Genomic DNA, 23,680 nt, shown 5'->3' with positions numbered 1-23,680 from the left:
GAGTGCTAGTCAGAAGGTGGATGAGGAAATTTACTTAGTAACCACTTAAATGATTATTTGGATTATCTTTTGGTAAAGAGGGATCTCACTATGATATGTATGAGGAAACAAGCCCTTATGGAGATGGATGAGAGTCCTCCTTCTAATAGATTTGGGATGTCCTAGTATCTTAGTATGCTTAGCCTCTTTGATTGGTGATGACAAAGGGGACTGAATGCCCTGATGAATCATAATTGCAGGGGACTCATGCATAATCACACACAGGGCATGACTGACATGTTGGAGGTCATTAATCTTACCAGCCTTTGCATTGATATGGTACTCTAGGAGAATAGTTTCTGGCGATGAAGTGTGTTTAGGTAATGAAGTATGCTTGGTCTCGTTAGTACTCTTTTTGGAGGTGGAAACACTCTGGCTAGAATGGAATCTAACATAATATCTATGAATCAAACTTTTTGAATCGGTCCAAACTCACCAAGTGAGTTGGCAGGGGTTTAGTTCCTCTGTTGATTGATGTACTGGCTATGGACTGTAGTTGTTAAAAGCCCTACCTAGCAGGTTTCAGCTACTGGGACCTATCATTGAGCCTTAGGGTAGGAAACCAATTCCTTTGCTAGGCAGGAGGCCGGATGGGGGGTGTATAGGTAAGCCTGTTGGAATATCTTCATAAACCATAAGGTGACCCACTGAAGAGTCTGAAGCAGTTTATCACACACATGAAATACACACTCCTCATTTCCCCTTTCTAATCGGGCAGGGATCCTCCTCTCCTTAGAAAAATTCTCCTTCCAATTTAGCTCAGATTGGGAATTAACACCTCACTGCCCAAATTTCCACTGGCAAATATCTGCCTCAGTTTTCCAAACACTGTGTGGATTAGCTGTCAGTAAAAAATCAGTTCTTTAACTAAAACTTTTCCTCAAAGCATAGTCAGCTAAGGATCTGTCAAACTGCACTCTGAACCAGAATGAAGCTCTCACCACCACAGAACTAGAATATATCTCTGCCTAGTGAAAACTTTTAACCCTTCACTAACTGTTGCTGTTATTTCAGCACTTGGGACCTTATTTTTATAGTGCTGCCTATCACACCATCCCATTATGCATTGATAACTGGTGGTATAGAAGCCAAGAATGGAAGACATGTAGTTTTTCTTCCTACCCCATCCACTTTATGGCCTTTTATCAATCAGAGCAGACTGTTGATTGCCCCTATTTTCCCCTTAAATAAGGCCAATCACCAAGACGTTAGCAGTGGAATATTCAAAAAGGAAAGGCATCCTTCCTACATGGTTTTGTATAGATTCTCAATAAGCCTAGAAGAAAGTGATACTGATGCGAGGAATAGCCAAGATCCAATTGTGTTTCCAAGATGCATAATTGTGAATACTGAATCTATCAATTTAGGAATAACAGGATTAATCTATTTTGAGGGATTGAGCCATCTGAACAAGTTGTTTGTTATAGCTGCAAAGATTCTTGTTCTTGTAGTCTATAGAAGGTTCTTGTATGGCATCATCAGAAGAGGATTCAGAGGCGTAATCTGGCTCTCTGTTCTCATAAACAGGTTGGTAATCATCAAAAGCCATTCACTGGAGGACTGGACTTTCCCTTGTGTAACTTCTGCATTGTCTGTAGCAGCTTTTCTCAACCTTTCTACCATTGAGAAACTCATGTCCAGGCTTTGAGAAACCCCAGAAGCTGCACGATCATGCAGAACATGGTTGGGAAAGATAGCTGTGGACACACCCATCCAGCTTTTTAGGTGGTGGTTCAGATGAGCTATGTTAAATTTCCTATGTTCTCTACCAGGCCTGAGATAGTTGGAATATGCTTTGGAACAGCACTAGATATCATGTACTTTGTTGAGGCTTAGGGGGGGTGTCATGGTCATCTGCATGTGGGATTTTTGACCCACAGGACCTTCATTTTTTTTACAGACTACTTATTGTGCTATTTTTCAGACGCTTCTCTCTAAGGCAGTAGGATGAGGCAGTAGGATGAGGTAGAAATTGTTGGCAATTTTGTGCTGATTAAAAACGAGACTGAGTTAGCTTCTAACAATGGCAGTAGAGAGAACTGTGAGAAGGGTGCTCCATACCCTTTATATCAGGCTCCAAAAGGCAGGAAACAGTGTGGAGAAGGGGGATGGAGTGCTTTCTGAGCTTCAAATCTCTTTGCAGTAGGCCAGTGTGTGTGCAGTACTCATGTGGGACTGCACAGGTACCAAAATAACGAATTAGCACCCATAAATAGCCTCAGTCCAGCTCTGGGTGTTATAGAATCCTTGTTCTGATAGTGGTTGCGGTCCTTGCCTGCCTTGACTCCTGTCTGCTTCTGGATCCTTGATGTGGCCAGGACCATTAAACACTCCCCTCCACCTATGTTGGATGTATCATTAACATCTCTTGGAACGTTATTCAATTAAATGACTATTCCAAGATATTTGGGCCCCTGATTCTTCTGTGAAGTTCTATCAATCTAGATTTTCACAAGGAAACGGATGCCTAGGTGAAGACACAGAGATATAAGGATGTATCTAGGCAAACTGAAACTAGCATAATTCTCAGTTCTGCTGAATACCCTGAAAGTATATGGATTGCCATTTGAGATGCAGTTGAGGAGAAGGGAACAAAATATTCTCTCTTATAATATCTAGAGTAGGCATGAGACTTGTCCTCTCCCATTAATTCTGTTCAGTTTCTATTCATTCATATTCTGACATTCAAGACAGTAAAGTAAATGTTTGATCTGGCAAGGATGATAGTGTTTGTGTAAAAACTGTATCAGACAGAACATTGCACTTCCATGTTTCTGAGAACACAGCAAAAATATACATTCAGCCCTGATCACAGATGGAAAAACTACTTTAATAATCCTTTTAGTTCTGATTAACGAAGCTAGAATACCCATGTATCCTGTGTACATGAATCAATGCACAATTCAGAATAAAAAATTTAAGGAGGGGATTAGCTTGTGTAACATAATATAACCTCCTATATGATATAAGCTTCTAGCTCTTGCTCAGTTCTATAGTAAGCCACAGGAGTTTCCCCTTTTATTATGATAACCAGGATGAAACAAATATTATTAATCAAAATAATATTATACAACCAAAAAGGAGAAACTAATTTTATGTTACCCAGGGCATCTACGCTGTCGACTGCTGATTCCAGTGTTGCAAGTTCTGCTACAAGCACTCCATGCAGTCCATTCCCCTTCCATATGTCCAGCGAAAGGCATCTTACTGGTACATTCTCCAGCCTTACACCACTATCACAAAAATTAGTTTGAAGTTATTGCAGCCCATCCAAGTTATTCATTTCCTTATGTTCAATCATAACTCCTTTGAATATATTAGATAGATCACAAGCGGACAGCAACAGCACAGATTCTTCCCCCCTCTGTTTCTGAGAATCTCCAGACATCAATTTCTGCTCTCTACAGTCACTACCACTGGACTGGATCCGAACTGTAATTATTCAGAAAAATAAAGAATCTTTTAAAAAGTGACACCTTTAAATTTCTGCTTTGCAGGCTGCAGTACAACTGCCAGTGAACCTGGAGCATGACTGTGGCTGCTGAAGGTCCTGCATGTCTTGCAGCTGAAAGAAACCATGGATTTCAGGAACTGGGCAATATGCAAATACAAATCCCTTCTCCACACAGCTTCATTTTAGCAAAAACAACTCACACAGTCAGTACATTTAAAAGAACCTCCTCCTGATTTGATTCCGAACGTTGGGCCCATAAAAAAAAAATCTGCGACGACTACCAACAACTACGTACCAGGCTCTCTACTAAGCTTGCCTCTAGTTATTTTGAGGCTAGAAGAAGATGCCAGCTTACCTTGGCTGAAAAGGAACATGAACATGCCTTGAAGAAATGGACTCGATTGCTGAAAGCCGTCCAATCAAGACTTCTGGGCAGAGATAGCAGGCTCCATTTGGCCTCTTAATACAATCTACTCGTCACCTATTTCAGCCGCTGATTGGATGGGACATTTCTCAAATCTTTTCTCAGATTCAGTACTAACAGAGGCCTTTGAGGAAATTCAGATTCCATCTAATGTTCCCTCTGGCCTCTGGTTTCTCAAGTAGAGATTTGCGATCTCATAGCCTCAATGAAATCAGGCAAAGCACCGGGCCCTGATGGCATTCCAATGGACCTAATTAAATTGGTGGTCTGAACCACTGGCTCATCTATTCACCTTAATTGATACATTTGGGGTTCTACCTGATTCTTGGCTGAACTCCATTATAGTCCCAATTTTGAAAAAAGGTTGTCCCAACATTCTTAGCAACTACCATCCCGTAAGCTTATTATCAGTACTGGGGAAACTATACTCAAAACACTTACTGGGACGTTTATCTGATTGGATGGTCATTAATAATTTACTAGGCAAAGAACAAATAGGATTTCACTATGGATGTACCTCACTTGACCATTGTCTCATATTATCCTCCCTAGCAGAAAAGTGCTCCTTATGTTTAAAAGGTAAACTGTATGCAGCTTTTATCAATGTACAAGGCGCATTTGATTCCACCTTCAGTCTCTAGTTAGGCCTATGGGCTTTCAGCAGCAACCATAAAACTGATGTAATTTATGAAGTGGCACTATAACTGCTTAAATTGTGGAGACCTAATCATTACTCTATCTTGAAGAGGCATACAATATAGGCATTTTAAGCAGACTTCCACTTGAAGCTTTTTGCCTGTCTGTCCTTTTGTTTCCACTGAAAATATATCTGGATCTTCATCTCCTCTTTTTTTACGACTACCCATAATAAAAAGAAATGTAAAGCTTGGGCAAAAAGCACACATCTTTCTTGTTAAATTACTTATTTTTGCTACCCTTTTAATGTCATGTTTAGTAAAGTAGGACAGTAATTCAGGAGGAATAGCATGTGTGTTGGGTGTTCTTAATAGGCCCTTAAAAGACATTTGGTAACATAAGTTTTTAAAAAGACATACAAGGGCAAAATCCATCTGAGACACATATTACAAGGACATGTTTAAGATTTTGGTACTAGAAAGCAATGAGCAATTATCCAAAATAATAATTTGTCAAATATATGACCAGCATCTCATTTAAGTCATATTTCCAGTGTATTATTACCAATTTTACATCGCATACAAAATAGTTTTCTAAATGGCATTTTCCTTCTAACAATAAGCGTGTCTGCTTCCACTATCAAGAAATGTTCCAGTTTTTATCCTGCACTATCAGTATAAGTAAATTTTATTCTATTGTAACTTGCAATTCTAATACACAATACACATGCAAATGTATCTGGAATCAATTGATGACTAAAGTAGAATAAGTTGTATGCACTGAAAATTGACAGTCAATTTATTTGCAGTCTAAATATGTGTGATCATGAAGTTCTCATCTTACTGTTTTTCTTCAAGGTTCTACAGGCATAAATAATTGCTGGAGAAAGTACAAGAGTGCCTGAACTTTGTATACTAAGTCATGCAATGACTTGAATTAATGTCTAATTGTTACTATTTAATATTTAGACATACAAGCACTTTTAACATGGTAACAGATCTGCTACCTCATTGGTAGCAGAACAGCAGAAATTGTCATATGGTCACTAGTCAAAATAAGCCCTGTAGACAATACCTCTGTGCTTGTGAATCGTTGTGGATGAGATATTCTAAAGGACCAAATTGATGGGATTATTAGATCGTGGAAACTCAGTGGATGTTCTTGACCTGGATTTCAGTAAGGCAGGGAACTGGCTAGAAAACTGCACACAAAGAGTGGTTGTCAATGATATTTCATCAGAGTGGAGGACAGTGAATAGCAGAGTGCCACAGGGCTCAATACTGGGTCCAGTACTTTTCAACATTTTTATCAATGATCTTGATGAGGGGGTAGGGGAACTCCTCATTAAATTTTCAGATGACACCAAATTGGGAGGTGTAGTGAACAGATCAGAAGACAGAGATAGAGTTCAATGAGATCTAAACACATTGGAAAAGTGGGCAAATGAGAACAAGTTGCAATTCAATAAGAAGCGCAGAGTCCTACATCTGGGTCACAAAAAAGAGAAGCATGCATACTAGATGGGAGAAACACTTCTGGGTAGCAGTGTATGTGAACATGATCTTGGGATACTTGTAGACTGTAAGCTAAATATGAGCAGACAATGTGATGCAGTGGTAAAGTAGACAAATGCAGTTTTGGGGTGTATCAACAGAGGCATAACATCAAAATCACAAGATGTCACAGTCCCACTGCATACTGCATTGGTCAGATCCCACCTAGAGTACTGTGTGAAGTCCTGGAGGCCTCACTTCAAAAAGCTCATGGACAAAACTGAGAGGATGCAGAGGAGAGCAATGGGAATGATCTCGGGCTGGAGGACTAAGCCCTATGAGGAAAAGTTGAGATCCTTGGGAGTCTTCATCCTGGAGAAGAGGAGGTTGAGAGGGGACATGACTGCTGTCTTTAAGTATTTGAAAGCTTGTCACTTAGAGGAGGGCAGGGAAAGGTTCCTGTTGACAGCAGAGGATAGGATCTGCGGTAATGGGTTTAAACTATGCATAGAACGGTATCAGATAGACATCAGGAAAAAGATTTCACAGTCAGAGTAGTTCAGTAGGAATCAACTGCTTAAGGAAGTGGTGAGCTCTCATTGGCAGTCTTCAAACAGCAACTGGACAGATAACTATTCTTTATGCTTTAGGCTGATCCAGCATTGAGTGGGGGTTGGACTAGATGGCTTCTATGGACCCTTCCAACTCTATGATTCTATCCTGGAACAGAAACAGTTGGTGTTCCAATAAGAAAGAGAAGAACAATGGAAGAAATAGAACCGGCATGCTTGACAACTAATGGAGGCCGTAGCAGTCATGAAATTATTATATGAGGAATAAATGTCAGTATGCTTTTTTTAGTCAGTAAAGAGGGTCAAAACTGACCCAGGAGCCTAACTGTGTCAGGAATGGCTGTGAAGACACAGAAGACATATGAACATTTGATGGGCCAAGATGTAGAACTGTATATTCAGTCACTGAAAATAAATAAGTTTCTCTGCCCTACCTGCCGCAGAATGGTATAAAAAAGCTATAGCCACAGATGAAGAAAACATATTGAAGGAAGGTGGGTTACAGTCTGCAATCATGGGGTGGGGGGAATTCTTACAGATTTCATCTTGTATATACGCATGGAAGATATAAACGGGCTGCATTTTCCCTGGTGGCACACAACAAACAGCCCTCTCTGGTTTATTTGGGGGCTTTCACATTATGCAGTGGGTTTTGTGAGGGTTTCCCTTTTAAACCTTTGTTGCTCCAACTTAGGGAAAAGCACACTGCCAGCTGACAAAGCCTCTGAATGAAAGTTCTACCAGCAGTCCACCTCCCTTCCAGTTCTTTACAGATATTTTTTTAAAGAAAGAGCAATTTCATCTGTTGTTGGTGGGAGGGAAAGTTGCCAGGCTCTGGGAAAGGGGTCTGTAATAATGTTGTCAGGAAAAAGAGTGGTGCCAGCAGTCAATGATACAGAGACGAAACATGTGAATGCTGTCCTTGCACATCTCAGTCCCACTTGCAGCTTCCCCCCCCCCCCCATGTGAAAATAGCCTAGGTTAGGTTCAGTTTTACCCCAGGATTATTCCTACAGCACCATGATTCTTGACAATATTCATGCTTCAGCAGATCAGACAGTGTATGAATCATTCTCCTTCTCTCTTGGTGAAAGCGCATATAAATAATATAATACATTGCCTCTTCATATTTGCCTCCTTTCTTACCTGTCCTTTTGTTTCTTACTGTACTAATTATTAACTAACATTGATTTAATTCAATTAGAAAAATGTCACCCCCCTCTCTTTTTCCAAATATAATCCCAAGAATATTACTGTGTATAAGCACACTTACATTGCCATCCTAGGTGGAGTTACACCTTTCTAAGCTAGGTCTGCCACCACCCTCAAAAACTTGCAGCATTTACCAGGGCAATATGGCCAACCCTAGTTTAAGTCTATTGACTTCAATGGACTTAGAAGGGTGTGAATCTGCTTGTGACAACAAGAGCCCACAGGCCATGATTTGGGAGGTACATACATAAATGACGCATGAGAGTATTCCCATGCCTCCCTGGATGGTTTGCTAACAGCAGTCTAGAGTGATGGGTAAGGAAGTTTTTTTACAGAGGTTTTTTACCCAGTGTTGAGCTCAGCAAAAACTTGGGTGGGTGCCAGGCTGCTATAGCTAACATATTTAAGACACATGTCTTTCCAGTGGGAATCATCTGGAATCCTACAAGTTATGTGAAAAACAGGGACTGAGGAGTCCATCAGCACCATTTTGAAATTATGCCTTATTCATGTGATTAGGATGATGACAACTGGGTAGGACTTTATGGACTGGCTTGAGAGGATGAGCCTCAGTGTTCTGAAAGACTTTGATATGAAGTTTGGATCATAGTAGTAGTTGAATAGGTCTGGGAAACAATTCAGAAATAACAAGTAGGTCTCTTTCCACATAGACATTTTGATCAGAAATTTCATTTGCTCTTTTCGGAGATGTACCCAAAAGCAATGGTAGGAATGACCCCAAATTTGAAATCCTGGACAGCTCCAAGATAGTATGGTTCAGTCTTTGGAGGGTGGAAATGCACTTGCAATTAACTGTTTGATGATTCCCCTACAGTAAATTACAAAACTCCAGCTCACTTACTTTGGCCTTATTATTCAATCCAACTCAATGGGGAAAGCAATTATGCTAGGACTGGTCAGTGGTAAAAGAAAATCAGTCCAACAAAGAACATGATGGTTAGAAACAATCACAATGGACACTGATAAAGGCACAGAGATCAGGTTCCAAATGTTCAAATAATAAGGAAGTTTAACAAACAAATAAAAATCATACATATTATCATTTCAGCAACAGACCAAACAAGCTTACACTGCAAGGGTAAAAACATGCGGACTTCTAGCACTAATTCTAAACATATCCCACTGATGTTGTTGCTAGTATAGGCTGCTAACTCTCAGAGGTTACAACTATTTAAAAGTCCCCCATTCTCCAGTTTAGGGACTTGACCCCATTGTCTCTTGACATGGGGTCAAGAGAGACTCTCAGTGGAAAAGATAGGCCTTGGGGGCTTAAAGAGTTAGAGTTCAGCAGCAGAGAAGATTATGATAACTTCTTTGTCATTTCCTGAGAATGTATTATCTCCCTTGGGTGTCCATCCCACTCTGTGATCACTCCAAAAGGATCAAAAAAGAAGAACTACAATCTAGCATTTAGCTTCTTCATCTCTGTCTCTAGGTGTGATTTTATAGCAAAGGTGGTAGACCTTATATTCTACTCTGGCCAGGTCCATCTCTATAACTGAGCACTAAAGTACTCTGTGCTTGGGAGTGAAATGAGTAATCACCTATTGTTTTTCTTTTGCCAGTGTTCTGGCACCCCAATTATTGAAATATTGTAGAGAATTCTAGGGTGGAGAGCATTTTCCCACAATCATGTAAGCTAGAACACACTTTGTTGAATGCATGTTATCCTGAACTGGAAAGTATACATAGCTATTCAGATAGAAGAGGAATATAAAATAAGACTAGAAGGTCAAGATCACTAAGCATATGGTGTTACTATGCAGAGCACCTACAAAATTCAAAGCAGAACATATCTGATTGGCTGTAGAGCCACCTCAACTAGTGATAAATTAACAGTTAGTGTACACGATCAAAATATCTAATTCTCAATATAGGTAAATCCATGGATACATAAATCTAGAGACTGAAACCATGTACAAGACAGATCATTCCATAACCCCCACCACCCAAAAAAGCCCTAGGCTTTCAGTAAAAATTGACATCTAAAAAAAACATTAAAAGTGGGGGTTATTCTTAAATAATAGAAGCAGTACCTTTACATTTATTAAATTAACTAGTTTCAAAGCCCGTTCCTAAGAACAGGCTTTGAAAGGCCCCCCTAGCCCCCCCTGCCCAAGCCACTTAAGGTGGCTTTGGGTCGCTCGGACTCTGGAACAGCTCACAGCCAGATCAAGCAGTGCAGGTGGGGGCTGGCCAGCTTGTCAGCAGGCCTGGGACAGAACTCATGACAGAACTTAGTCGGTCCAGATGGAGGTTGTTAGCAGCCCGGGAGGTTGTTAGCAGCCCAAGACGGAGTTCATTAGTGGCCTGGAGGGCTTGCCCCCTCCACCACCACCCTTCACCCAGGGTCCTCTCCCCTGAACTGCTGGCTCCGGCAGTGAGGTGCGTCTGAGAGCAAAGTTACTAGCCTTCAGGAACGGAGGGAGGGAGCTGTAGGGGCAGGGCCAATCAGGGTGCGGCCACGCCCCCAGGCTGTTTCACAACTATTAAGAGGAACAATGGATAAGGATGTCATCAGTGACCGTTGCTAGGCAACTACTACAGTACTACCCACCTTCTAGCCTTGGTTTCTCTCAGTAAAAGGCAGCGGGACAGGGCAGGGCTGTTAGGACCTCTGAGGAAAGATTCATCAGGGCTAGGGTCAGCAACATCCACCAGGTGACTCACTACCACCCATATCTGCATGATTCACTCAGTATTGGCTGCTTGTTACTGCTCAGCAGCACCCACTCCACAACAGCCACTATGGTGAAATACTGAGGGGCTTTCTGCACCGGGATCCTTGTAGCAAATTGTTTGCTGAACGAAAAATCGCCATTTAAAATAGTGGAATTCGTCATTATGCATACCTGCCTTTGTAGTAGAATCCAGTTGCGTTTTGTATCGTTTCCCACAGGCTTCCGGTCTCGGCAAAAATCGCTAGAAAGGAAGCGCTATTGCCAAGCTCGTCCCGCCCCTGGCCGTCAAGCAGCCAATGGGCGGCCGTTAGCATGCTCCCAAACAGCCCCTTTCCCTTTAAGAAAGTTTTTTAAAAAAACACACCCGTTGCAATGAATCTGTGTTGATTCGTTGCAACGGAGAGACCCATCCAGCTTGCAGGTGTGTTTGAGCTGTCGTTTCATCGTTGCCACGCTCCCCCCGAGTGGAAAAAAAAATCCCCCCCCCCTCACGGGCCCGATTTTTAGCCGAAAACAGTGTAAAAAATAAAGGGAAAATACATCAGCAAACGGGCTTCTCTGTTGTTTGTGCTTAGTGACTGGGGAGCTCTGGGGAGGGACTGCAGCCGGGGAAGCCTCACTGGGTAAACGAAGGCTTGCCGGTTCGTTGATCTCCGCTTGCTCGGAGAAAAAAAAATGGCGATCGCTTCGCCGGAAGATCAGAGGAGAGAGCCAGGGGGAGGGACTTTGTAGAAACCACAACAATGGTAACGCACAGAACTTTCCCGCTAGTGTTGCAGATTGGTTGCAGGAGTGTAGCACTTTCCGGAGGGTGAATCCACTTTTGGGGATTTCCCTGAAAGCGCTACAAGGAAGCGCTTTTTGCGGATCGGTTTCAGGTATGTGGCAGATTGTCAACGACGTTGTGCATAATGGCAAAACTGTAGTGATTTCAATTGGCAACCATTGTGCGATTTTGAAGGAGTGCGGAAAGCCCCTGAGAGTTTTATAATAGGAGGGAAACCCATGCTCAAATTCCCATTCTGTCATGGTAGTTCACTGGGTAACCCTGGGTCAGGTACACATCATCAGCCTAATCTACTTCACAGGTTTGTTGTGAGGATAAAATAGAGAAGAGAACAATGTGATCTGTTTTGGATCCTCGATGTGAAGAAATAGCTGAATAAGTGCAAAGATAAAGGATAGGTTTGTTGGGAAGGAGAGCAGGAAACAGGGAAAGATGAGCATGTAGGGGTTGCCAGGAGGAGAGAAAGAGGAAATAACATGGGAGATGTGATAGGGAAATCAGGGAACTACACAAATGTTTGTAGGCTCTCTATCTCATATCTGAGCCGAACCCAGTAGGCTGCACCATGCAACTGGTTTTCCTGGGTAGAGGCTGCCTAGAGAGCCACAAAAGGAAAGCTGAAGACAGGGCAGCAGATAAAGGTAGGTTGTGTGTTGGGTGGGAATGAGAAGAAAACAGGGATAAGAGGTTACAAGGGCTTTTAGGGACAGGAACCAGAAATTAGTAGGGGAGGGGAAATTGAGATGTCACCCACAAGTAATTGTGGGTTCCCTGCTTGTAAATTTCTAGTGATGGACCTCTAACCATCAATTTTAAGAGTGAGCTAGCCACTCCCTATTTCTATGTAATTTGGGAATAGTAATTAATAATTAATTAAAATATAAAAATAAAGCCTGATGAATATAACCAAATGAAAGAAGATTATAAAATTTTAAACAAAAATAAGGTACACACAGAATGGCAGAATCAAGACTGCAAAAACAAAACAAATTAATCCCCACTTATTTTTGACAGGTAATGTTCTATTGTACCTTTCCAGTGTCACAATCAGTTCCATCCATTGGTGGATCCAGCTTTGTTTTACATTCCTTCTCCCCTTCCACTTTACACCATAATCCAGTACAAATAACATGCTGGAAAAAACAGACATTGATGTTCTGCATCAATTTATCTATTTATCAGCTGTATACATTTAGAATGCTTACAGTTGCCCTTCTACCCATATGTCCCCAGAAAGCTCCCAAATAAAATAGACAATAAAATAAAACTATAATAAACTGTACAAAAAAAACATTAATAAAACATACGTATAACATCAAGCTTTGTCCACTGTTCTAATCCAGTTGAAATTTCTTTATCTTATTCCAGAAAGCCAGTAAAGGTAACATCAATGTCAGTTCCTCAGAGACAATGGTCAAAAAAAGTCATTCAACAAGTCCCACCTAAAATATTTCCACTAAGGTATTGTGTGCATAGCTCAAAACTTGGGTGGGATGATGCTGTAAAAGGGGTCATTCAGGAACTCTAGAGTCAGACCATTAAGGGCTTTAAATGTAAAAACCAGTTCCTTTAATTGAGTCCAGAAACAAATTTACTAGTTACAGGTTTAAGAAGATGCCAAATGCGATATGAATGAAGTCTACTATGGATACTAAAGCAACTATGGACCCAACAAGCTTGAAAACGGCAATTTGGTGCAGTGGTTACAGACTAAATTCAAATCCCCATCTGTTATGGGAGCTTGCTGAGTCACATACTCTTACTTTAACCCATGCCACAGGTTGCTGTGAGGATAGAACAGAGAAGAGAATGATGGAAGCTGGTTTGGGTGGGGTATAAATGAAGTAAAAATGAATAAAGAAATTGCTTGTTGTTCTTCCTCCCTTCTAAATCTGCTCATTCTTGGGATTCAGGTACTATGAAGGTAATAACTACTCCAGTGTTCTAGGAAGATTCTTGCAGGTTGAACAGTGTGTGTGTGCTAAAATAAGCCCCACAGACACCTAATTCCCCCATGGCAGCAAAAATCAAATCTTCTCACTCAATCTGTTAATCGTCGCCTTATTCTACCTCACTCCACCAGAATACATATAGGATTCTTTTTTGATGCAAAAAACAGGGATCACTCCTGACACTAATGTAATTTAGTATATGTTTTTGGGGAATCAGTGGGTAAATAAATATTAAATATACTCCATCTTGAAGAATCTGAAATGGTTAGGAGTTTTGAGCAGTTAACAGAGTAAGCACCAAAGAACCCGTTCATGTTTGTTTATTCTTTAATCCCCTTTTCTTCTCTTTTCATAAACTTATGTAAAAAGTCTAAACATTGTTATATTAGAAGATAAATAAATGATAAGCATTCAATCAATACCTGCATTTCTTGGCAAAAGGAGGCACCTGGTCCAAAGAGAATTTGACACTGTTCATCTGCAGTATATGTCATACCTGGCAGCTTTGAAGGAATAATCACAGAGTTGAGGCTCTGGGGATTTGTCTGCAACAAGCAATTACTAGCCTTTGACCTGCCAATATACAAATATTAAAAAATATTAAATAGTAATAGAGGCTTGTAATTTCACCGACAAAAACAAACCTAACACAAACAATATTTCCTCAAAGATTCAGAGAATTCACCAGGACGCATTCAATTGCTACTTACTAATACAAACTGGTGGACATAATAGCAACCCAAAGAAGTTGGAAAACCTATAGGTACTGCATAGATCTCCCTTGCTGGATGGGACTGTCTCATAGTCTGATTTCAAACATTCTAAAAATGAGCATTAAGTGCAGCTACACAGTCTTTTCCTGAAATTTCAATCACTTGTTCCAGTTCCGTCTTACAGGCCCTGCAGAACTGTGATAGCTCCTTCAGAGCCCTCAGCTCTTCTGGCTCAGGTGGTATAGTGAGCCATTCTATTATAGCCATAGAAAGGTCACAGGCTCCATTTTTGTAAACAATGTCTTCTGAACATACATAATAAAATTCATCACTTAGAAAATAAAATATTTCCTCTTTTCTAAATTTCTCTTCCTCTTTTCCATACTTGTCCCCTCTTTCACTTTGGCCTCTTCCATTCATGATATGCCTTCATTTTTCACCCTCATTCTAATCCCCCCGCTTATTAGTTTATCTTGGTCTCAACTCCTTCACATTCCTGCTTGGCAACATAGAAAGCAGGTACTAGTAGTATGGCAAAAATCTCTTGCTAACATTCTAAACAGAAAATGTGTATGTATGGGGGAGGTATGAATTAATATTTTCTATGATCTATCAAAAGAATAAAAGTATTTACTAGTTACTTGAATAGTAATGGAATATTGGATCAGTGTCATGCAGGGGGGCCCAGGTGGAATCTTTGTCTGGGGCTCACAGCAGATCTGTACATGGTTCAGGTTTCCTCTTTTTATACTCACAGTAGCCCTGGGAAGTTGGTTAAGCTATGAGAGAATGACTAGCCCAAGGTTACCAGGTAAACCTTGTGGGATAGGAAGCATTTGAACACAGGTTTCCCAGCTTCTAGTCTTGACATTGTAACCTGTCAAGTGGTTCAAACTGAACCATATCTTGAGGCATTCATCCTTTTAAATAATATGACTGGACAAAATGATCGTATTTTTGTAAGTAAAGCCGTTATACTATTTTCTTAAACCCTTGCAAAGTTCTGCAGAATAATTACAAAAATGCAAAAACAAAAAATCCCTAAAGGTAAATAATACATTTTGAAAATTCCTTCCTTCCTTCCTTCCTTCCTTCCTTCCTTCCTTCACTGGATTTGTTTCCCACTGCTCTCAGCATATTGGCTTGCGGCAGGTTAAAGATTAAAATTCCACAGTAAACAGTAAATATAAAACCAAACCCTGATTACTAAAATTAAATTCCATTGACAGTGGCACTGGCCATTAATCAGCATTGGCTAATAAAATGCTGTCTGTAGACCAGAAGGTAACTTTAAAGAAATGTGTTTTACTGCTAAAAGTTGCTGAAAAGTTGACAGATCTGAAATTTATAGCCACCACAAAAATATTAAATTAAATGACCAATTTTTTTTGAATAAATTACCTGAGAAATCTTTCCAGATCTTCTCTGCTGCATCGAGACCATGAAACATCTCCAAGATTCTGCCCTTTAATCCATTCTCCAGACATTATATGGAGACCATCTGCACAAGATGGGTGGTCATTGTCATGATTTATTCCCATGCTAAAAATGTGAAACATTGAAAATAGAGCTGTTTACAGAAAAGAGTATTTACCATTGGAAATATAGCAGTCTAGACATTATCACTCTTAGCAGTATAGGTGTTATGTCTTTGAATGGGATGCCTCTCTTTATCTTAACCTGGGAGATGCTCTCTGACTTCTTCCTCTCTCTCTTGCTTTGTCCTCCCACTACTATCACATGGCCTTCCTTCCATGGAGACAGACATCTCCATAGGTCTCTCCTTTAGACACAATGCCTTCATATTCCCACATGCATGACGTCAGACAAGCTGGACACTTGTGATAGGGAAAGTACTCTTAAGATTAGGCTCTTTTCTCTTCTTTTGACTGCAACCTGAATGTGAACTGAATTTACTTTTTGCAACATATTTTGTGGGAGATTTATTTACTGTATTCCGTGTCATGCTTCAATGACTAGGCAAAACACTGGTATATTAACCAAATATTCCAGTATTTACTTACTCTGGCAATAGGAGTGTTGATTCTTAAAAGTTGATACCTCAAAAATTTTGTGGGTTTGTTACAGGATCCACATCTAGCTACCTAAGTAAAAGCTCACTTGTGGGTCTGATAAATTTAAATGTAAAGTTCTGTTATTAAATCTTGACAAAATGGTTGCACACAGGTTCCGTATGCATGGTTAAAGTTCAAAATTTACTCAAAGACTTAACATATAAAGACATGTTAAATCTGAAAGTGCAGAAATGCTCAGACATCAGTTGGAACCAGAGTTCTGGTTAGTGGGAAGCTAAGATGACCCATTTCCTATGATCCTCATGCATAAAGCTAGAACATTGTCTTAACTGTTTTTACTTGATCCAATAGAAGTGACGATAATTTTAGCTAGACTATGTTAGAAAATCTAAATCAGTTTTAATGTGGTTTTAATGACTAAAGAAAGCAAATGTGGAATTAATTTTTATTTCAATTTTAATAAGCACATATGGTATAAAGTGATACATTTGAAGTATACTGAAGCAGACTAAAACATAGAAAACGCTGTGCAATGGACTGAAGTATCCTATTCTTTACTCAGACATCTCAGAAAAGCCCAGCAATGTTCTTGCAGCCTTCCACGGGCAATGATTTCCTCTACAATCCTCATATTTCATATCCCTGCCTATCAATAGAAGTTGATTTTTCTGCAACAGAATACAAACCCTCCCCCACTAACACAATGAAAATCAGAAAGAGAGATAATAAAACTGTATTTATCTCTGACAAAACTTATCTTTATGCCTGATATACCCCCCCAAATGAGCATAATCCCCTATTCATCTATAATCAGTTTTATTCCTGTTGTCCCACTATGCCCTGCTGGCCTGGATTTGGACACCACCCCCATCATGTTCGTGCAACGGGTATATTGTAGCCTGCCCACAGAGATAGATCTAAATCGGTGGTCCCCAACCACCGGGCCGCAGCCAATCGCCTTTCTCACTCTTTTAAAGGGACTGCAATGCCCGCCATTTTTTTAAGTGACTTATTCATTTAAACGCATATGCGTTTATTCATGGATGTATAGGGCTCCTTTCACTGCAAGCCCTCTTGCGATCCGTAGCCTTGAAGCTTTAAAAAAATTATGGGGGGGGGGCGTGATTCATTTGTTTGGGTCTTTTTGGTGGGGAAAAGTTTATTTTGTGCTCTGCCTGGGCCGCAGTGTTTTTTTTTTAAAGAAAGCCAGGCGGGTTAAGAGAGAAGGAAGTGGGCTCAAGGGCAGGCACTGGAGCTGGAAATCTAGCTACTTCAGCCACTTTGGTGACGCACTTGTCTTGTGTGAGTGTCTTGCTGGCTGTGCTCATCCTGCTAGCACTACATGGCAGGGATAATCCAGTTTTGTGGATTCCCCTGCAAGCGCTTTAAAATTGAGGATGTAGCAGCTGGTTTGCAGATGTAATGCTGGATGTTTACGGCATTGTGCAAAACCCCAAAAATATGGCGTTTGCAAAAAGTAAAGCTCCCACTTCTTTAATAGGGTCCAGAACGGCCCCAACAATTGTCTATACATGTGCTTTCACTGTGATGGTGTCCACTTCAATGACCTGCCTGAGAAAATCAGGAAGGCTCCCACTCTTTTGGCTTTCTGCAAACAATGCAAAACAGAATTATTCAAGAGAGCTTTTCTGCATGAGTAATAGGGTTGGTACTGTACAAAATGATTTACAAGCTTACTTGGATAAACAATTAGGGACTGGTATGCATCACTTACCATAATTATAATCCTATTATGTAATTTTAACACCACTTAATATATCATGTTAATACTTATGCTGTGCTTCAGTTCTTTCTGACTGGTTCAACACATAAATCATGGTTTATTAAATGTCCCATTTTGTTGACGTTATTGACTAAGTGTAACCTGCCTTGTGTCTCTATGAGAAACGCAGACTATAAATAATGAAATCAATACAATAAACATATACATTTATGAGATGAGATGTAATGAAAGGATAGAAGAAACAAATATTCTATTGTTAGTACCAGACAGTATGGGCAGATCACCCCAGTCATTTTAAATCATAGAATCATAGAATAATAGAATTGGAAGGGACCTCATGGGTCATCTAGTCCAACCCCCTGCACTATGCAGGACACTCACATCCCACTATGCAGGGCACTCAAATAAATGTCTAACAATATGCTACAAAAACAAAAGGTATCTTGTGCCATATTTATTACAAACAACAATGTCAGCTTCATTACATACATGAAGTTTATTCTATTTCAGAGTACAGAGGGATTCAGTACACTATGCACATCCTCATACATATATCACACATATGGGGTCTATATACATATACACACACTCTCTACTACACTCTGGTATTGTCTGTATTCTTCAATTACCAAAGTTGAAAAGCATAAAAGTACTGAATTAAAATTCTTTAATAAATCAGAACAAAATTTTATTAAGGAACATTATGTTGTAGAGACAAGAAAGATTTAGTACATTATAATTTGTAAACCATTCCATGGGAGCGGTAAGAATAAAAGAGTAAGGGGTAGGTGGGAGGAGAAAGGGGCGGGGCAAGTCCGGGATAAAAACTTGAAGGGGCCAATTGGGAGGTGCCAAACGCCTCACGATTGGCCCCTCTACTGCATCGCAGATCCGGCGGGCCTGCTCCAAGACCTGCACTGAAGCCGGGGACTGGAGTGGGGGCTGGGGGGGCTGGGCGGGGGGAGCAGGCCACTGCTTCCCGGGGGGGGAGGGAGGGAGAGTGCCGGGGATAGCTTCCCCACGCTCCCAGAGCACACCTGCCCCCTCCCTAGCCCGCTGGGTGTGCTCGGTGGTGAGGGGGGGCCCTTTTCACACTCATTCATTTTCCCTGCTTCAGAGGCTCCAGCCTGAGGTGCGTACCGACAGAGAGCACATGGCCCCATGGCTGACGAGGATGGCCTGTCAGACCCAGTAGACAGAGGGGGGGAGGGATACTTTCCAGGAATTCCACGCCCAGCCCCTGCTGTCCGACTTCACAGACAGGCAGGGCTGCCAGAATCCCCCCCCCCTTGAGGCAGAGATGCATGCCCAGAGATACACAGCATGACACACTCACCCTGCTTCAGAGGGACAAGGCTGAGCTGCACACAGAAAGCGAGAAAGCAGGAGATATTCCCACCAACTACAGAACTCACTGGGCTTTAAGACCCAGGGGACACTTACTGGTGAGGGCAGGAGAAAGAGAGGGCTGCCGGGAGACAGGGATTTTCACCCAGCTACAGAGACACAGTTGGCTTCAACAGAGAGAGAAAGCCACAAACCTCACACAGGACAAGACAAGTACACAGACAGACCAACAGACATGGGAGGAGAAATTTGCTTACACTATGCTCAGAGACAAGCAGACTATGGAGAGGGCAAGTCATAGAGGGAAAAGAGCCTTGGAAATGGCAAGCCACACCTTCTCATGCCACTAGGGACTGCCTGCAGGGACTACCCTCCCTCCCACAAACGCCAACCCTCACCCCCTGCTTGGAGAAAACATGCCACCACCTCTCCAACTCTCCCTGCCCCTGCTTGGGTCATTGGAGGTGGGGGGGCATTGCGCTCTCTCTCTCACTCTCTCCATTTCTCTCTTTCCATGTCATTCTCTCCCTCCATTTCTCCCCCTCTCTTTCTCTTCATATTTCACTCTCTCTCCTGTCTTTCTCCTTTTTCCTCCCATTCTTACTTCCTTCCCATCTATCTACTTTCCTTTCTCTCACTCATTTCTCTGACCTCCCCCAATGCTAGCGCGCATTGTATTTCAGACTACAATGGGCTATTAATCTAGTTTTGAAAATAAAACAGGTAAAGATAAAACAGGAAAAGCAGTTACAGAAGATAGTGGTCATTTTTTAAAAAAAGCTTTGCCTTATCAACCTGCCAAATTTAAAGAAAACAACTATAACAAGGGGCTTTCCGCACCGGGATCCTTGTAGCAAATTGTTTGCTGAACGAAAAATCGCCATTTAAAATAGTGGAATTCGTCATTATGCATACCTGACTTTGTAGTAGAATCCAGTTGCGTTTCCATCGTTTCCCACAAACTTCCGGTCTCAGCAAAAATCGCTAGAAAGGAAGCGCTATTGCCGAGCTCGTCCCGCCCCTGGCCGTCAAGCAGCCAATGGGCAGCTGTTAGCATGCTCCCAAACAGCCCCTTTCCCTTTAAGAAAGGTTTTTTTAAAAAAAAAAACACACACCCATTGCAACGAATATGTGTTGATTCGTTGCAACGGAGAGACCCATCCAGCTGGCAGGTGTGTTTGAGCTGTCGTTTCATCGTTGCCACACTCCCCCCGAGTGAAAAAAAAAATCCCTCCCCCTCACGGGCCCGATTTTCGGCCGAAAACAGTGTAAAAAATAAAGGGAAAATACATCAGCAAACGGGCTTCTCTGTTGTTTGTGCTTAGTGACTGTAAAGAGACTGTAAAGAGCTTTGGGAAGGGACTGCAGCCGGGGAAGCCTCACTGGGTAAACGAAGGCTTGCCGGTGATTTGATCTCCGCTTGCTCGGAGAAAAAAAAATGGCGATCGCTTCGCCGGAAGATCAGAGGAGAGAGCCAGGGGGAGGGACTTTGTAGAAACCAAAACAATGGTAACGCACAGAACTTTTCCGCTAGTGTTGCAGATTGGTTGCAGGAGTGTAGCGCTTTCTGGAGGGTGAATCCACTTTTGGGGATTTCCCTGAAAGCGCTACAAGGAAGCGCTTTTTGCGGATCGGTTTCAGGTGTGTGGCAGATTGTCAACGACGTTGTGCATAATGGCAAAACTGTAGTGATTTCAATTGGCAACCATTGTGCGATTTGGAAGGAGTGCGGAAAGCCCCCAAGTTATAAGGCCACAGGGAAAGTACTAGTGAGTTGATGTCTTGTGAAGGCTGCCTCTTGCTGGAATTGTTCCAAACTCAGAGTAGCCTTGTTCAAAATGGTCAGAAGGCAACACCTGCAGGGGCTGGTAGGGATGGGATCTGCTGTCATACAAGCTGTTGGTCCCCACCTTAAGGTGACCAATGACAACTGTTCCTCTCAAAGCAGATGGGCACAAAATGAGTAGAAGCCACTGCAGTTGCAAGCTGATGAACTCCACTCTGCAAAATGCTAGGTAGTGCACACTAGGAGGAAGCCACATTGAGCGTGATTCTTCCTTCCCCTTCAAATGGAGTGAGTCTCTGCCTGAGTCCTCTTTCTTTTTTCCTCCCACTTCCACTGGTGGGTGGAGTCAGGAGGAGACAGCTATTCTAGGGCTATTTGTCTCCCAGTCCGCCAATGTCTAATAGCCATAATGTTCAGGGTTTGGTGATAACCTTCAGCATAAACTGGAAAATCTAGAGATATTTTCCCCATCACTTGCTATCACTCCAAGCATATTGGGTCATTGTTACCAATATCTGAGATTATGGCAAGGCCCTTTCTAATTATCATCTAATTATTATCACAGCCATGGTCTCTATACCACAAAGGCCTCTCTTTACTCCAGCCTTTCTCAACTTTCTAATTGTGCAGTAATCTCTGAAATATTCTTCAGATTTCAAGTAATTCCAAAAGTGATGCCAGCTGGCCACACCTCCCAGCCACACCACGGAAGTCATATGTTTACAATATGCATGTTTTTTTAAAAAATTAGCTCCCCCCCATTTTAAGTAATCCCTCCAAGGCTCTGAAGTAACTCTGCTGTTGCTAGTAATTACTGTTCTAGTCCATCATGTCAGCGATTGTTGCATGACTATGTGAGCATTTCTTAACAGTGAAGGTGAGAGTCTTGGTGAGGAATTCCAGAGAACAGCACAGTGTATCTATCATAAATATAATCAGTGGAATGTTAATATTTTTTTCTGAAACCTCTGAACAACTGGTAGAGTCATGAGAGAGGTAACTGCCAGAGGTGATTATGCTGAAAGCCAAAATGAAAGCTCCACCACAGGATTACTACAGCAGTAGTTGAAATGGGACTTTCATTATTTCTGTGGAACATTCAAGATCAAAGTGCCTTTCCCCACCCCTCTTTCCTTGGTTTCAGTGGCCACTATTGACAGTTTTCGGATTCAGTGTCCTACTATCCTTGTTGGCTTACAGGACATTCTGGATAAGTATCTCACAAGCACTTTGACTTGTGCCTGAAAACAGATGGGATACCAGTATAGATCTTTCAGCATAGGAATGATACAATCCCTATAAGTAATCCATAACAATAGTCTTGCTGCTGCATTTTGGATCAATTGAAACTTCTGGACCATTTTCAAAGACAGCCCCATGTAGAGTGCACTATGGTAATCTAACTTGGGTGTGATCAGAGCCAGATCACACTTTTCAAAGAACAGTCATAGCTGGCAAGAATGCAAGTATGGAAGAATGTGCTTAGAGTAAAATTAAGTGTGGGGCAAAGCAGGATCTGTGTTTCCTTTTTCATGAGCTGCAAATTTTGTCCATGTTCTCAGTTTTCAAACAACTATCACACAGGCGTGTGCACACACACACACACAAAACACCCTCTGGCAGAAAACCTCTCATATTTAATTCTTACCATGTGTACCTCCACAAGATGATATAAACTGGATCCTGAACTCCAGCATACATAAGCAATATAAATAGTTTAAAGCTTCAGTGTAATTAGGTTATAAATTGGGATAAATACACAGGCCTTTTCTGGATTTTAAAATTAAGTTTCTAATACATGGCAAACAAAATAGGCAAATAAAATGGTAAAGCCAAGTTCTGCAAGCAGCAGCATTTTAAGATAAGCAGTTTTACTTCTAGCTTCTAATGCTAAATGTAATTGCATTGCTGTTATGTTTTCAAATTATGTAAATTAACAATTAGAAATAGAAACACTTGGGGCCATTGGAGCCTCTGTAAACTGCAAAATAATAATGGTGGTAATAATCATTATTATTTGAGGAAAACACTCACATGTTAAGATACTTTTACTGTAGTTTCAGTGTTATAAATATACTTTAAAATTTATTAATAATGAACCCCGTCATTAAATTCAGTATTAATTAAGTTCTCTTTATTTGGAGCTTCTTTAATAAATGCCATATGTTATCATCTTACAAGTTAGGAAATCAAGAAATTAGACTTGAAAAACCTTGTAGTCATTATATAATGAATTTATTATTTGCTTCCTTGTTTAATTTGCAGACTGCCCCTCCCAGAGAATAGGTTCATGGCAGTTAGCAACATAAAATCTCATTTGTACATAGTTAAAATTGTAAACTCATAAATCCTCAAGTGTTATGTATTCTTTTTTTCTTTCCTGTATGGCTATTTTTTCTCTGAAATATGATGTGCTCCTAGAATGTTAAAGCAGCAATCCTTGCCTACCACCATCTTTCAGCAAGTGGTACCAGGAATTGAATTGCTAGAGGGATTATGTGATACGTATACCAAAGCACACCGCCATGGCAATCATTTGTTAGTGTCATTGTTGCTACTTGTTGTACCTGATTGGAAAAAAGACTATAGAAGGAAATGAAGGTGTTCTTGAAAGTTAATGTATCTCTCTAGGAAATCAGGAAGTCCAGCATCATTAATGGCCTATAGGTTGCTCATCCTCAGCACACTCATGGTAAATGTTATTGTTAGGATTGGGTCCAGTGGCATTCCCAGTTGTTGCAGGGTCACATAACTAACTTGAAATTTATTAATATTAATAAAAT

At 41.1% G+C, this 23,680-nt stretch overlaps 1 protein-coding gene across 1 annotated transcript in view; it reads right to left on the bottom strand.

Moving 5' to 3' along the window:
- The window catches only part of ADAMTS19 (ADAM metallopeptidase with thrombospondin type 1 motif 19), a 138,379-nt gene that overhangs the window by 52,091 nt on the left and 62,608 nt on the right, over window positions 1–23,680 (bottom strand). The window contains exons 9-12 of the mRNA XM_077344470.1: window positions 15,386–15,526; window positions 13,694–13,844; window positions 12,351–12,452; window positions 3,142–3,272 (exon numbers count right to left, since the gene is read on the bottom strand). Coding sequence (XP_077200585.1) covers window positions 3,142–3,272; window positions 12,351–12,452; window positions 13,694–13,844; window positions 15,386–15,526 — 525 coding nt within the window. The remainder of the gene's footprint in view (window positions 1–3,141; window positions 3,273–12,350; window positions 12,453–13,693; window positions 13,845–15,385; window positions 15,527–23,680) is intronic.

This window comes from Paroedura picta, chromosome 7 (assembly GCF_049243985.1).
Source record: "Paroedura picta isolate Pp20150507F chromosome 7, Ppicta_v3.0, whole genome shotgun sequence".
NCBI lineage: Eukaryota > Metazoa > Chordata > Lepidosauria > Squamata > Gekkonidae > Paroedura > Paroedura picta.
This window is presented reverse-complemented; position numbering and strand designations above follow the sequence as displayed.